Genomic DNA, 14,356 nt, shown 5'->3' with positions numbered 1-14,356 from the left:
ATAAGGCTGTAATAACAAAATGTGCAAAAAGTGAAGCGCTGTGAATACTTTCCGGATGCACCGTAGTATTAGAAATATGTCACCAAGTGCAGCATTATGTCACAAAACTCATAATTCAGGTCCATTCACATTTGCTATGATCAAAGCCGGAGGCAAGTTGATCCTGAGTTTGTATTGTTTATTTTTTCAGTTTTTACACACGTGTGTTTGAGAAGATGTTCTCTCAGAGCAGTGAAGAAGTCTCCATGCAACGTTATCTTATGGCTTTCCCCATGGTCTGTACCCACTTCAGCCAGAACACACACCAAATGTGTCCTGAAGAGGTCAGTAATGAGCAGTGTTTTCATCTTGTGAAACCTGCTTTGATATGACTGCTGAGATATCACTGATTGTTTGTGACAGGGATTTTGTAGTGCCATTAAATTATATGTGTGTTTCTAATGATAAAGTGCTGTTATTACTGCCTTGCACTGTGTGTGTGTGTGTGTGTGTGTGTGTGTGTGTGTGTGTGTGTGTGTGTGGTTTAGGCAGAGGCGATGTGCAGACAAGCTCTGAGACTGTGTGTGTGTGTGTGTGTGTGTGTGTGTGTGTGTGTGTGTGTGTGTGTGTGTGTGTGTGTGTGTGTGTGTGTGTGTGTGTGTGCGGGTGTGAGTTGTCTAGGCAGAGGTGATGGAGAAATAAGCTCTGAGATTTTCTGTGTGTGTGTGTGTGGGTGTGTGTGTATTGCTTAGGTGGAGGTGATGGAGAAACAAGCTCTGAGACTGTGTGTAACCTTTATGGAAGAGATTGCCATTCAGACCTGTACAGTTGTGCTGGAGATTTCTACTGAGCAATGCAACCTTCATGAGCAGGTTCACGAAGCATGAGCTCTTCAGAGACCACAAATCAAATTAATTCCTTTCTACATTACATGTATAAAATGCCAGTAAATTCCAAGCACCACTTATTAGATAAAGCCTGTTCATATGCTGGCTGGACACACAGTAATGTCCAGAAATCTGTTGAGGGCTGTCATCTGATGGTGAACCATCAGTCCACTAGACTAAATGCACAGTACTATTCCAAAGCTGCCTTGAGTATTCTCTGATCTTCTCCTTATTGTGAGAAATGCCTTTTTTCCTCTCTATATTCTATCCTTCAGTTATTGCCAAAGCATTCTGCTGAAACCATAAGCGCAGCCCGCAACAAAAAGATGAAGAAACCACCTCCAAAAAAAGATGCCCCTAAAAATAAACCAGGAGCTGAGAGTCAGAGGAAGGACAGGGCTGTCGTCACCAAGTGAGTCTGACAGCAACCACTAGGCAGTGTTAGGTGCATTCATGTGCTTCTTCAGGCCAACAACTTCAGCCATGATTTGAAAAGCAATGAGAGAATATTCATAACCTACATAAATGTGACAACATACAGTTATGAAGCACACATACTGTTATTCTGAGAAAACATGTAAATCACTTTAAATTAGACCATCAGGCAAATTCTGTAAGGCTGTTTGCCAAATGCTATAATATAATATGATATAATATAGAATACATCGTATTATGAGAATGTGTTGCTTTTCTTACAGAAGCATCTTGAAGCATTGTTCCATTTTGGTATATAATGACATCAAACGTACCTAATTAAGGACCATGTGCTAGTGATGGCATCAAACGCATCTAATTAAGACCATGTGCTAGTGATGACATCAAAACATTGTTTTCTCTTTTCCTCAGCATGGATAAGATGCACCTGACCCTTACAGAGCTGTGCACTTCATACAGCATGTGCTCTGAATTCACCGTGTTTAAACACATCTTCGTGCCCTCTGAGTTTCTGCTCACACAGTTGGAAACGGGCCTCAGCAAGTAGGACTTTACTGGGACTACTTTAACTTTAAGTTATGGTAACATCATGTACAAAGAGGCTGTTGTGACTTCATTTGTAACAATATTAGCTTTACTGACTCATTTGGTTAATTTGTTTCAAACGATGTGGATTAGATGGATTAGATATGGATCTGCTCTTTGTCAAGATCTTGAGCTGAATAAGCTGTAAAGAACACATTGTCCATGCATGCCTTCCAACCCTCCTGCTTACAGGACTTACAATAGGCAATTAGACAACAGACAATTACAGGCAGACAGTAGTTCAAATGGGATCTTCTTCATTCTACATCATAGTCTAGTTACAAAAAGTTACTATTAACAATTTGCAAATCAATTAAACATTTTCTATTTAACTATAAACTATTTAAAAATTTGACCACCATCATCTTAAGGGAAGAACATGGTTGTGTCCTGACAAGAATCGAGTTTCTACTCACTTCACATTTTAACTGTTTTTTCCACAAAATCTTACACACCTTCCTTTCAGCATGTATATGATATGCCACAGCAGAAAAAAAAACTTAGACTAACTGACGTGTGTTTACAGGATCTTTATACGGATGGCCCATTATAACCAAACCACTCAGGAAATCGCCCGACCCTCTGAGCTGCTGGCGGGGATCCAGACTTATGTGACCAGTCTTTACACCCTTACTCGATACATCAACGTGGACATTACCAGACTGGTGAAGAATGTCCTCTTACAGCAGACACAACCACTGGATTCACACGGCGCACCGACTATCACCACGCTCTACACTAACTGGTTAGAAGAGATTCAGTCTTAACAGCATACACTAACACTTTCTCCATCACCTCAGCCTAGACCACACACACACACACACTGATCATGACTATCAAAGAGCAAAGATTTAGAATCAGAATTGAAATATCCTGGTATCTAATTATTTTTTTTTTTTTTTTTTCATTTTCTATAGTTTCAACTTGATAACATACTAATTGAAACTAGTAATAAAAAAGGTTGATAACTGAGCTAGCAAGCACAGATTGCAGCAGCTGTAAGAATGGATATGGGTTATTAATATTAAGTGAAGTGTCAATTTTTAACAAATTATATGATATGTTTTTGAAATAGTAAGAACAGTTCCTATTCTCGGTGTGATACAGGTACCTGGAGAGCTTGCTGCGCCAGGCTAGCAGTGCCTTCATTGCGCATTGTCCCACAATGCACTGCTTTGTCAACCACAATGTTGAAAATGAGCAGAACTTTAAAGCAGACGAATACTCGGATATTTGTGGTAAAGTAAATCTTTGACTGGTTCAGACAGTCTGCACTTACTGTAATTACTGTAATTCACTGTTATATTATTAGGTTATATTTTTTTATGTATAAATTGTATAAATGTTTATTTTTTAATTTAATTTCTATTTTCATGTCTTTTATTTTTTGCAATATTAATTCATTAAGGAACATACAGTATACTTTAAAACATTTACCTAAAAGTTCCTCAAACTTTTACCATATAGTTTACTGTAATATTAACACACATAGTCTTGCAGACTAACACTTAATCATGCTTATTCATTTAAATATGAATCTTGCGTTGCAAATATGCAAATAATGAGTATTTGCATATTTACTTTTACTTGTGTGCACAGAGATGCGAGCACTGGCTGAACTGATTGGCCCTTATGGACTGAAGTTTCTTGGCGAGAACTTGATGTGGCACATTACATCACAAGTCAGCGAGCTGAAGGTTTGTGGAACATTGTTAAAAAGTGTTGATGATGAAGGAATTTGTTTTTTAAAGCCTCATTTGTGTGTTTCAACAAGCTAGCAAACATTTTTCTCTGATATATATTATACTTGGGTATATATACCTGGGCTGCATCCAAGAGCAGAAAAACTGTTTGAAAATTCTGAAGACATTGGAGATTTCATTCAGCTTTTCCACATGGGGACAGAAGCAAGTTGCCAAGATCATTAAGCTCATTAGGCTCGTTAAACTCATTAAGCTCGTTAAGCCATTACTCATGTTACCATAGAATAAATAAGACATTGGGAGGTGCAGTAACAGTTAGTGTATTCTACAGAGGTGCTGATATTTTTGTGTCCAAAAAATATTTATCCAGTTACAACAAACAAATAAAAACATCTGTCATAAATCCAGTACTGAGGAAATACTGCCCTTCAGAGTTTAGTTCCAGCCTTATTCCTAACCTAACCCTAACCATAACCCTAACCTTAACTCTAACTCTAACATAACCCTAACCCTAACCCTAACCCTAACCCTAGCATAAGCCTAACCCGAACCATAACCCTAAACCTAACACTAACATAAGCCTAACCCTAACCCTAACATAACCCTAACCCTAACCATAACCATAACCATAACCCTAACATAAACCTAACCCTAACCTAACCCTAACCCTAACCCTAACCCTAACCCTAACATAAGCCTAACCCGAACCATAACCCCAAGCCTAACACTAACATAAGCCTAACCCTAACCCTAACCATAACCATAACCCTAACCCTAACCCTAACCCTAACATAAGCCTAACCCGAATCATAACCCTAAACCTAACACTAACCTAACCCTAACCTAACCATAACCATAACCATAACCATAACCATAACCCTAACCCTAACATAAGCCTAACCCTAACCCTAACATAACCCTAACCATAACCATAACCCTAACCCTAACCCTAACATAAGCCTAACCCGAATCATAACCCTAAACCTAACACTAACATAAGCCTAACCCTAACCCTAACCCTAACCTAACCATAACCATAAACATAACCCTAACCCTAACCCTAACCCTAACATAAGCCTAACCCGACCATAACCCTAAACCTAACACTAACATAAGCCTAACCCTAACCCTAACATAACCCTAACCATAACCATAACCCTAACCATAACCCTAACCATAACCCTAACCATAACCATAACCATAACCATAACCTTAGCCTAACCCTAACCTTAACCCTAGACCCCCTTCCTCTAGAGCATTTCCGTAATGTGATACCCTGGCATAGCAACCACTTTTAATAGAGCTAAAAGTTCCAAATTTACATGCTGTCACGGAATGCTCCCCTCCCCTCTAGTCACGTGGTACGGCCCACCACGTGCAGTGGGACTTAATCGTCTTGTTTGTAACCACACCTTTGTACTTAGTACACACCTGCACATGGTTCAGTCCTGGAACGTCTGTGTGTGCTTAAAACCCCTGTGGGAGTGTGCTTTGTTGTCGTGTATTGATCATGTTCACGTTAGTGTTAATGTTCACATTGTTAATGTTAGTCGTATGTGTATTCATGTTCACCGTTTACGTTATATGTGAGTGCCTTTGTCTTCTGTGTTTTTCAGTAAATGTCTGTCTCCATCGAGGGAGTCTGTGCATCCTGCTCCTTGCCCTGTGGCACTTGAGCCATTACATATGCTGTTTAAGCGTTGTCACTAACTTTACATAAAGTACTAATAATCTATTATATAGGTTCCATAAATATTTTGCATGTTGGCAGAAAACTACTAAGGTTTACTTCGATCCACTGTCCTAAATTCAGAGAAACAAGGAATTATCAGCAATTCAGCTTTATATATGCAGTTAATGGTTAAATTGTGGTTTCAGTTCAGTTTGTTTTTAAATGTATTTTTTTTTTCTTTTCTTTTCCAGAAACTTGTCTTTGAAAACATGGATGTCCTGGTGCAAATGAAAGCTAACTTTGATAAACCTGAGACAATGCAAAACCTTCAAAAGAGGCTGACAGGTAAAATGTTAAATTGTAACCAAGAGGCTGTTGACACTTGCAAATATACTTATTACCCACTTTATTAGAAACACCTCCCTTGCACTTCCGCTCACTGACCCCTGTTCTATAGGCATACACTTCCAGGACTGTCCAGCTTCTGTCTTGCATATGATCCTGTATATGATTCCCATCCAGCATCCTGCATCCTGCTATTAGGTGCTGGATTGTCTCAGAGGCTCTTTTGCACAGTCTGCATGTTGGGTCTTGTTGGGTGTAATAGATGCTTCCATCAGCCTAGTCCTTAGTGCTTGATCTTGTCCTGCCATGATTTTGCCTTGGTAGCCATTGATAATATGGTCTTATGTCAGCTCATTTCCATCACTTGTATGTGCACATAATGGCTGGTAGGACAAATGAGTTTAGGGGATTTATCTTTTTATTTTTACGCAATTATGTCATTAGCATGCATACAGGCTCATGTAGCATAGCTGGTAAAACAGGTAGAGTATGGTGCTAACAACTCTAAGGTTATGGGTTTGATTTCCAAGGACCACCTACCTTATTATACAGATAAATGTATGTAAGTCACTCCTAGAGCATCTATTGTGCAATTAACCTGGTCCTTACGACATTGTCTGCTGACAAAGAATAATGTCCGGAAAGTACGGCTAATCGTGTCTTATACAGAAATGGTCACACTGAAATCATCAAGAACAGTAGAAGGCATGCTGGTCCTTTCACACACCACAAAAACCTGGACAATGGCTCTTGGGAACTATGTGCTATTGTAAAAGTGTCATCAGTAATAGATGTCTCTCTGAACAGAGGAACAGCTAGTTTTGAAGTCCATAGATCAAATCCTTGAGTGCTTTTTGCTTGTTTAATTAGGCCTTAATTGCTTAATAGTTTAGCAAAAAAAAAGTAGTTTGCCAAATGTATCCAGCATCCAGTATAAACCATTATTTGCTTTCTCTGTTTGAAAAGGCTGCGAGAATGTGCTGAAGAGAATGACAATCATTGGGGTGATTTTGTCTTTCCGAACAATGGCTCAAGGGGCACTAGAAGAGGTAGCTAATTACGCTTATTAAATAGATGATACAATTATTCATTATGAACCAGGTTTTATTGTGTATGTGCATTATAAAACACATCAACTGTACAAGCAATGGTCTGTGTGTAAAATGTTATCATCCGTTTTCAAACCTTTTTGCATCTTTTGAATTATTTGGGCATTTTCTCCTACAGGTCATGCACAGACATTGCCCATTTCTAATGGGGTCCATTGAATGCCTAAAAGACTACGTCTGTACTGACACAGACATCAAGGTAAGAACCCCCACTGAGGATAATGATCTGAAGTTTTCACTGCAAAAACAAAACCTAATTAAATGTGGTAAAGGTTACTGTAGTAATGCATGAAGTAGAAGAGTAAAAACTTCATTTTATTTGTTCATTATCTTTTAAACAACTTTTTACAGTTCACTTAAGAGTGCTGTTTATAAAAGCTGACATAAACCTGCACAAATAATTACAAAGAAAATCATTTCAATCTGTATCGGCCGCTGAAACAGGAATTTTGTCATTTCATGTAATGTTGTTATAACATCCATCTTAAATCACCTTCAAAGGACATATATGTCCATATAATATTTATAATGATACTAATGATACCACACTGATCACCTAGACATCTGCATCATCTAATGAAGAAACCTTTGCAGGAAAGTGTTGAAAAGTGCTGGTTAGCTAACATGGAATTCTGATCACAAGTGGTCACAGTAGGCACATTCGAGAATAATGGAAATGTCAGGTGTAAACCACTGACCATCTTAGCTGTCCATTTGTGGATGCATCACCCGTGATGGATGTTAATCCTCTGTATGAAAGCACCCATCACATAACTCATGTCATTCATTCAGGTCTGACAATATAAACAAGAAAACTGTGATAACTCAAAGTGTGTTCGCCCTACAGTAATCTTTTTGCTTACTCCTTGGCCTTTCTGTAGAATACATTTTGAATTAGAATTCTGCATTTCCTTTTTGTGCCATTGATCATGTATAGGTAGCACTCAGTGTATATGAACTGGCATCTGCAACTGGTTTACCATGTGACATTGATCCTGCTCTGGTTTCAGCGATTTCAAACATGCGTTCAGGTAAAATCCTTACTGTTTGTGTTTGCCACTCCACAAATTCAGTGATTGGGGGTTTAAAACATCTTTCTTCTATTAAAACTCTCGTTTCTAGACAATTCATCCAATGAAGACGAGTACAAAACCACCTGCCTGCTGCTGGTGTATATTGCAGTTTCCCTGCCCACCCTGTCTGTGGATCCAAATTCTTTCTACAGCCGAGAACGTGGAGGTAACGTAATAGGGGGCTGTTAAGACTGGGTTTACACAGAGGGTTCAAAACAGGGTGATTATCAATTATCAGTAGAGCGCTGTCATTTGGCAAAGTAGAAGACAGAGATCTATTTGAGTTAGCCACTGTTAAACCATTACAAAAAATAAACCTTACTCTCTAGTTGTGTGCAACTATTGGCCTCTCTGTTCTACCATTTTTGTACAAATTATTGAAGGTTTTTGTCCCCCAAGTTGCGAACTAACGTGGCATTTCAGTATGCATATCATGCATTTCATAGTACTAAAACTGCACTGGTGTGGGTTGATAATGACCTTTGTAAAGCAGATGACACTACTTTTCTAGTTTATAATTTTTCTATAGTTATAGTTTTTCTAAGAATGTAATATTGACCTATTTATTCATTACCTATTACAAGATGTGTACGCTAATAATGACCAGATTTGAACAAATGATCAATTTACAAATTTTTAGTAACATTTATCAAATGTTATAGAAAATTTATTAATTTCATTTTTATATACAAAACTTTAAAGTACCTGGTACTTCTGCAGGAATAATGAATTAATCGTTTTAACATAATCATTTTAACATAAACAGTCTTACTAGTTTTAATAGAAACAGTTTTAATAGAAACATTAATACATTTATGTTTGCTTTGTTCATGCCAGGTCACCAAAACAACATCCACTGTCTGGCAGCTGCAGTTAACCATCTATCAGCAGCCATGTTTACTGTTCAGAATAAGAACATTGAGCAGCATCTCAAAGAGTTCCTTCAGGTGAGCTCATCTCATGAAAGCTAAAACTCACCGGTTGTTGTGATATAATGCTCATCAAATCATTAGGAGATACATTTTGGGATTCATGATTCATCCTATATATGATTCTCCATATAATAATAAAACATTTAGGAAATGCCCCTTTGGTTGCTCTCAATAGGTAGCATCTTCAATCTTGCTGCAACTTGGACAGAACATGGACAAAACAGAAGTTAAAAATCGAGACTCTGTCTGTCTGCTCTTGGACATGGTAATCTAATTTATCTACATTCTGTATGTTATTTTTTATCAGTATGTTTGGGTGGCGTGTTTTGGTGTCTTCACTTTGGTTTGGGTATCTCATCTATGATGTCATGTTCATCCTGTTTTAGATTGTGGACGAGTCACCATTCCTAAGCCAGGACATGTTAGAAGACTGCTTTCCATATGTGCTTCTGCGCAATGCTTACAGAGAGGTGCACAGAGCCTTTATCTACACTATGGGTTAAACCTCCAGAACAACTTTAATGCATATTAAGGCAAAACTTTGATTTTAGCCAATTACAGCATAATTAAAGTCAAGATCTATTGGTTTAAATGTAATGTTGAAATGGTAACTAGCTGCCCACTAATATTTTCTGCAATTAACATTCCTACATTATGTTAGTTATAGCATACAGGGCTATGTCCTTCAAAGTAATTTCTAGGTTTGTAAAATTCATATTCAATAAAAATTAAATTATGTTATTGATATTAACTGGTTAATTTTGGTCTGAAAATGTAGTACCATATGCAGTATAATGTTGAAATGGTAAATGGCTGGCCACTAATATTTATGCAATTTATGCAACAGTAACGTATTATGTTAATTATATCGTAGTTAATTTTTTGTACTTGTTGGTAAAATTCACTTTCAATAAAAATCTAATTATGCTATTGATCACTGGAGTCTTGCTCTTCTGATAATATAGCAGCATATTCAGGAAAAGAAAGAACTCAGAACCCGTAGACATGGTCTTCTTTGTATCTCCTTACTTTTTTTCCCTGATAAAAAAATAACTTTATTATTTTTTAACTTTTGTAAGTGTACAAATGTATCCATTTATCCTCTCAGTACACTACATTTGTGAATGTGAATATAAGAACTTCAGAATCGAAATATTAAAATAAATCCACTCGGTTTTATACGAAACAATTAGAAATCTTCAAATCAATAGAATCTAAAACCACATGGGCCTGTTTTTCCTCTCTCATTATCTCATTCTCTCTCTAGTGAAAGAAATGTACTTAATGACAGAATCATGAACTTCACATTTTTAACAGCTTATCATTTCTCTAGTATGATTAAACAGTGGTGTAGACCAAACTCTGTTCTATGAAGTCTCGTTCTTGTTTACACACAATGCTACACACAGCTTTGGTCTCCTATGCATTCCACCCCATCATGCACTCTTCAGACAGACTCTCTCCTGAGCAGCTGTAAACGCTGATGTCTTTAAAATTTAGAAATCATTAGAGAGTGTTTTTAAATTGCTCATGGCCCTACAAATGGACATGCAGTTTGCTGCAGATGGGCAAAACTCTGCATATTGCATATGTAAGAATACTATGGGCATTAGAAACTTAGCTAGTTAGCAGAAGCCTACAATGGAATGTGATTGTAACATTACAGCTTATAATCATAAATCCACCTCCATTTAATGACATCTAGTGCTAAAAAATATTGCCATATTTACACACAATTTTAGGTAGAAGTGAGCCGACAGCAGATTAGTACGATCATTATAACACAATAAGGTTAGCTGTCAAGGTAGCCTCATTAGCTGATAAGCCAACAACTGAGAACTGGGTCCATGTCTTAGCTATGTCCAACAATCACACAAACACTCACAGGAGCTATCTTGTTTGCTTTAAACATCAAAGATCCGCAAAACATAATGCATGCCTACAAGTTGTGAACCCGAATCTTCTATTGGACCACACAAAGTTGGAACAGCCCTGTCCAGCATCGAACTGTTTAATTTATGAAGCAGTCCCCCATGAAGTGCCAGGCCCATAATAAAATATTTGGAATATTTGCTTCGGAAAGACCTACAGTCAAGGGGAAAGTAAAGGGGACAGTAAAATTGAGATTCAACCAATGATGTCCTTTGTGGCTTTACATTTAATTCCAGTCACCATAGATAATCTACAACTAGGATCTTCATGTCCCCACTGTCCAAAGTTTTGCAGATTTGTAAGGACATCATAAATCCCTCGAACCAAAAATGTAATCCAACCCTCAGCTCCATGTATTGTTCATATTATTATTCTCTTTTTCCTCTCTGTAGTCTAAAGCAGGACTAGTTAAATGGGCCATTTCTACAGAGTGTCATTCTGAAACACAAACCCTGTCATTCTGAAACAGAAACCCTGGCTACAGTTCTGAAAGGGCCAGAAGGCCGTCATCTTCCAACACCTGGAAGAACGGTAAAACAGGATCTGGAGGGGGCAGAATTTACCGGAAGCCACTTGCCAATATTTCCTGTATGCAGCCAGCCATCCTTATCAATGGCTTCCGCTGTCTTCTCTGGGTCATTCAGGTACCCCTGGAACACATTTGGCCCATTTACACACCCCTGAAGAACACACACACACACACGCAGATTTGTATATGACTTCTGGCAGGCCACAATGTCACATGCATACTTCAGTTTTGCTTCAGGTTTTTAAAATGAGCGGTGACTCACCTCTCCCTCCCCATTGGCTGCATAGTAGCTCATGTCTGCCACATCCACTAGCTTCACATAGTTACAGGGCAAAGGAGGTCCCACATGACCTAAACACACAGCCACGGTAGATGTGTGTGTTTGTTTGCATGCTGCAAGTATACTGGAGAAACTGTGTGTGTGTGTGTGTGTGTGTGTGTGTGTGTGTGTGTGTGTGTGTGTGTGTGTGTGTGTTTGTTACCTACTGTCCAGTCTCCTGGCATAGACATGGAACACCCTGCAGTGCATTTTTTCTGTCCATAGCCTTCATAAAACAGCCAAATAGATCACACACACACACACACACACACACACACACACACACACAGAGAGAGAGAGAGAGGAATCCATCAGTCTTAAGCTTATATTTTATTAATAATAATATAATATAAACGTATGATAATTAACGTGAATGCATAAATCAATCTGAGGTTAAGGTAATCTAACTCAAGATTATATGATCATTTAACCTAGGTTTATATAGTAATCCTATTTTGAGTTTACTGTAGAGGACGAGCTGTGTGTGTGCGTGGAAGTGGCTAGTCTATGTGCATTTGTCTCTTTGCGTGGGTCTTTATTTCTCACATTCATTTGTGCCCAGATGTTTTCTTCATTTGACTATGATCTGACATAACCGACTATGAGCGCACGTGAATAAATGTCTGTCGTTGTTGTTTTTATTTCTAGCATGTGTGATGATTCACTCTCTTCCCCATTTTGACTGGGGTTACATTCCTTTCTATCCCACAGGAAGTCTGCCAGGGGTAGGACCCTCCCTGATGTTGAGCACTTTTTGTTATGGCCTTTGTTACACTCGTCCCTCCTCTGTCTTTGCTGCGCGTGCTGGTACCTGGACTTTGCTGAAGATGATCTTGTCCCACATGCTGTCCTTCCTCACCACACCGCTGCGCAGTTCTGACTCTTTCCTCCGGGTGGCGAAGTCGAGCAACCAGCGCTTCGGAGGCCTTTTGGCCTGCCCGAAGATCTGTGTGTGGGACGTGGCGCGTTAGCAAGCACATGCGGGGTGTGTGTGGGTGTGTGTATGTGTGCGTGTGAGTGCACGCGTGTGTGCGTGTGCTCCTGACCTTGTCGAACATGCTGTTTAGCAGTCTGGGGACAACAGGGAACACTAGTGGGCTTGAGCGCCTTCCGATCATTCATGTTTCAGATCACCTTCAGATCGTCCATCGTCCACGTTTGTGTAGTGGGTAATATTTAAGAGGCTGTTTTCGTTTCATTCGGTCTATTCTAATTACTTTGTTGGATCAGTATCTATCAGCCGCATTATTTAAGGTGGACCAAAACATTCATACATATAGACAGGACTTTTCTTGAGAAACTTTCCTTGTCTTTGTGCTACTAAATTAACTATAATTAGTTGGTTTTTTTTTATAAGTTTGAAAAATTCAATAAAGAATAAAAATTAAAATAAAATAAATAAGTTTTTTTAAGCAGCCGATGTTTTCTGGCTTAGCTGAGACTTTACCATTTCACGGGCTGGAGGTTAGAGGTTGGGGGTTAGAGGTTAGAGGAAGTGCCTCACCATATCCACTTCCTGCCCGCATTGCATCAGAAACGGTTTCAGCATGAGAGCGGCAGGGCAGGTCAGTGTTCTCGTGTTCTTGAATTCAGAACTTGTACCAAATACAAATATTTGAACTTTCATTGCTGTTGTTATGGGCTTGAGCACTTCTCATGAGTTGCACAAAGTCTCTGCCTCTGAGTTATTCAGTTTAGCTCAGTCATCTAATATGCTGCCTGATATAAGCATCGACGCATCTTTAATCAAGTATTCGGGAACTAATTCAACAGCAGTATTAGAAGCATACTCAAACCAACTAAGCGCCCTAAGTACTGCCAGTGACTTCACGGACAAACTAGGCTCTATTCTGGTCAGCCTCAAAGGTGTAACAAACGCCGTGGGAATAGGTGCACTGGGCATCTCCTTCATACTGGATTTGGCAGTCACGTGTTTGGAGACAAGAAGTGAAAGTACCATGAACATGCTCCACCGCGTGTTTGCGGAGGAAAAGGCTTCAGATGTGAGAGACACTATGTACGAGTACATGAAACGCTTCCGTATGCATTTGCATGATCCGGTAGAGGCGCTAGAAGACACCAAACATCTTGAGAAACGGCTGAGTGAACAGCTCACCCGTCTCAGGAACTCCATGCTCCACGATAACCACATGAGCTCCCGCTCCATGAAGCAGTGGGCAAACGGCGCCGCTTTCCACTGTCAGATGCTCATTCACGTGGCCCGACTGAAGACGGAAAACATGAGCTCTCATTTTAATGTTTACTTGAGTTCTGTTCACGCTGCCATTGACTTTTACCAAAATGATCTACAAGACCTACTGAAGAAGTACAAGGATTACAAACATTCTACGTTATCAGTATTGCCATTCTGGAGTGGTGGTTATTACCATGAGTTTGACCTTTATAGCCACTCTATCAGAGACATGGAGACTGGACGCTCTCTGAATTTTTATTATGGGGGTCGATTTTATGACTTGTTTGTTGAATACGTCAACTACATGTTTACTAACTGGAGCCAAATCAAAGAGCTAAACGAGTATTTCACGAACCTTAAGGAGAACCTGGAAGTACTAATAAAACAACATGATGCTTTTAATGCAGGAGAAAAGCAGAAACTAAAGTAAAACTGAATCGTTTACATCGTAATGTCAGTGGCAGTAAGAACCAGACACATCTACAGTCTGTCTATATTACATATGTGCACATTTTGTTAAAGGTTTTCTTTGACAGGTTCACAAAGAAGTCGTTTTAAAGTCCTTTTTGTTGTTCTTAAGTGAGAAATAGTTGAATATTGAAAGAATTCCAATAATGCACAAATACTTATTTGTATAGTAAGTCTGTTAAATCACAATTCTA

General features: G+C 38.9%; 1 protein-coding gene across 1 annotated transcript in view; it reads left to right on the top strand.

The window, feature by feature from the left end:
* The window catches only part of nckap1l (NCK associated protein 1 like), a 30,804-nt gene extending 21,152 nt beyond the window's left edge, over positions 1–9,652 (top strand). Inside the window, exons 17-31 of the mRNA XM_027016596.3 lie at positions 191–323; positions 732–851; positions 1,142–1,278; positions 1,713–1,844; positions 2,413–2,631; positions 2,994–3,124; positions 3,486–3,583; positions 5,513–5,606; positions 6,573–6,655; positions 6,834–6,914; positions 7,653–7,746; positions 7,838–7,954; positions 8,626–8,735; positions 8,896–8,985; positions 9,107–9,652. Of these exons, the coding sequence (XP_026872397.2) occupies positions 191–323; positions 732–851; positions 1,142–1,278; positions 1,713–1,844; positions 2,413–2,631; positions 2,994–3,124; positions 3,486–3,583; positions 5,513–5,606; positions 6,573–6,655; positions 6,834–6,914; positions 7,653–7,746; positions 7,838–7,954; positions 8,626–8,735; positions 8,896–8,985; positions 9,107–9,223 (1,756 nt within the window). The 3' untranslated portion in view covers positions 9,224–9,652. The remainder of the gene's footprint in view (positions 1–190; positions 324–731; positions 852–1,141; positions 1,279–1,712; positions 1,845–2,412; positions 2,632–2,993; positions 3,125–3,485; positions 3,584–5,512; positions 5,607–6,572; positions 6,656–6,833; positions 6,915–7,652; positions 7,747–7,837; positions 7,955–8,625; positions 8,736–8,895; positions 8,986–9,106) is intronic.
* The last annotated feature ends 4,704 nt before the right edge of the window (positions 9,653–14,356 follow it).

Source organism: Electrophorus electricus, chromosome 22, assembly GCF_041902795.1.
Source record: "Electrophorus electricus isolate QZ-2024a chromosome 22, ASM4190279v1, whole genome shotgun sequence".
NCBI lineage: Eukaryota > Metazoa > Chordata > Actinopteri > Gymnotiformes > Gymnotidae > Electrophorus > Electrophorus electricus.
The sequence above is the reverse complement of the archived record's forward strand: the minus strand, read 5'-3'. Positions and strand labels throughout refer to the sequence as shown.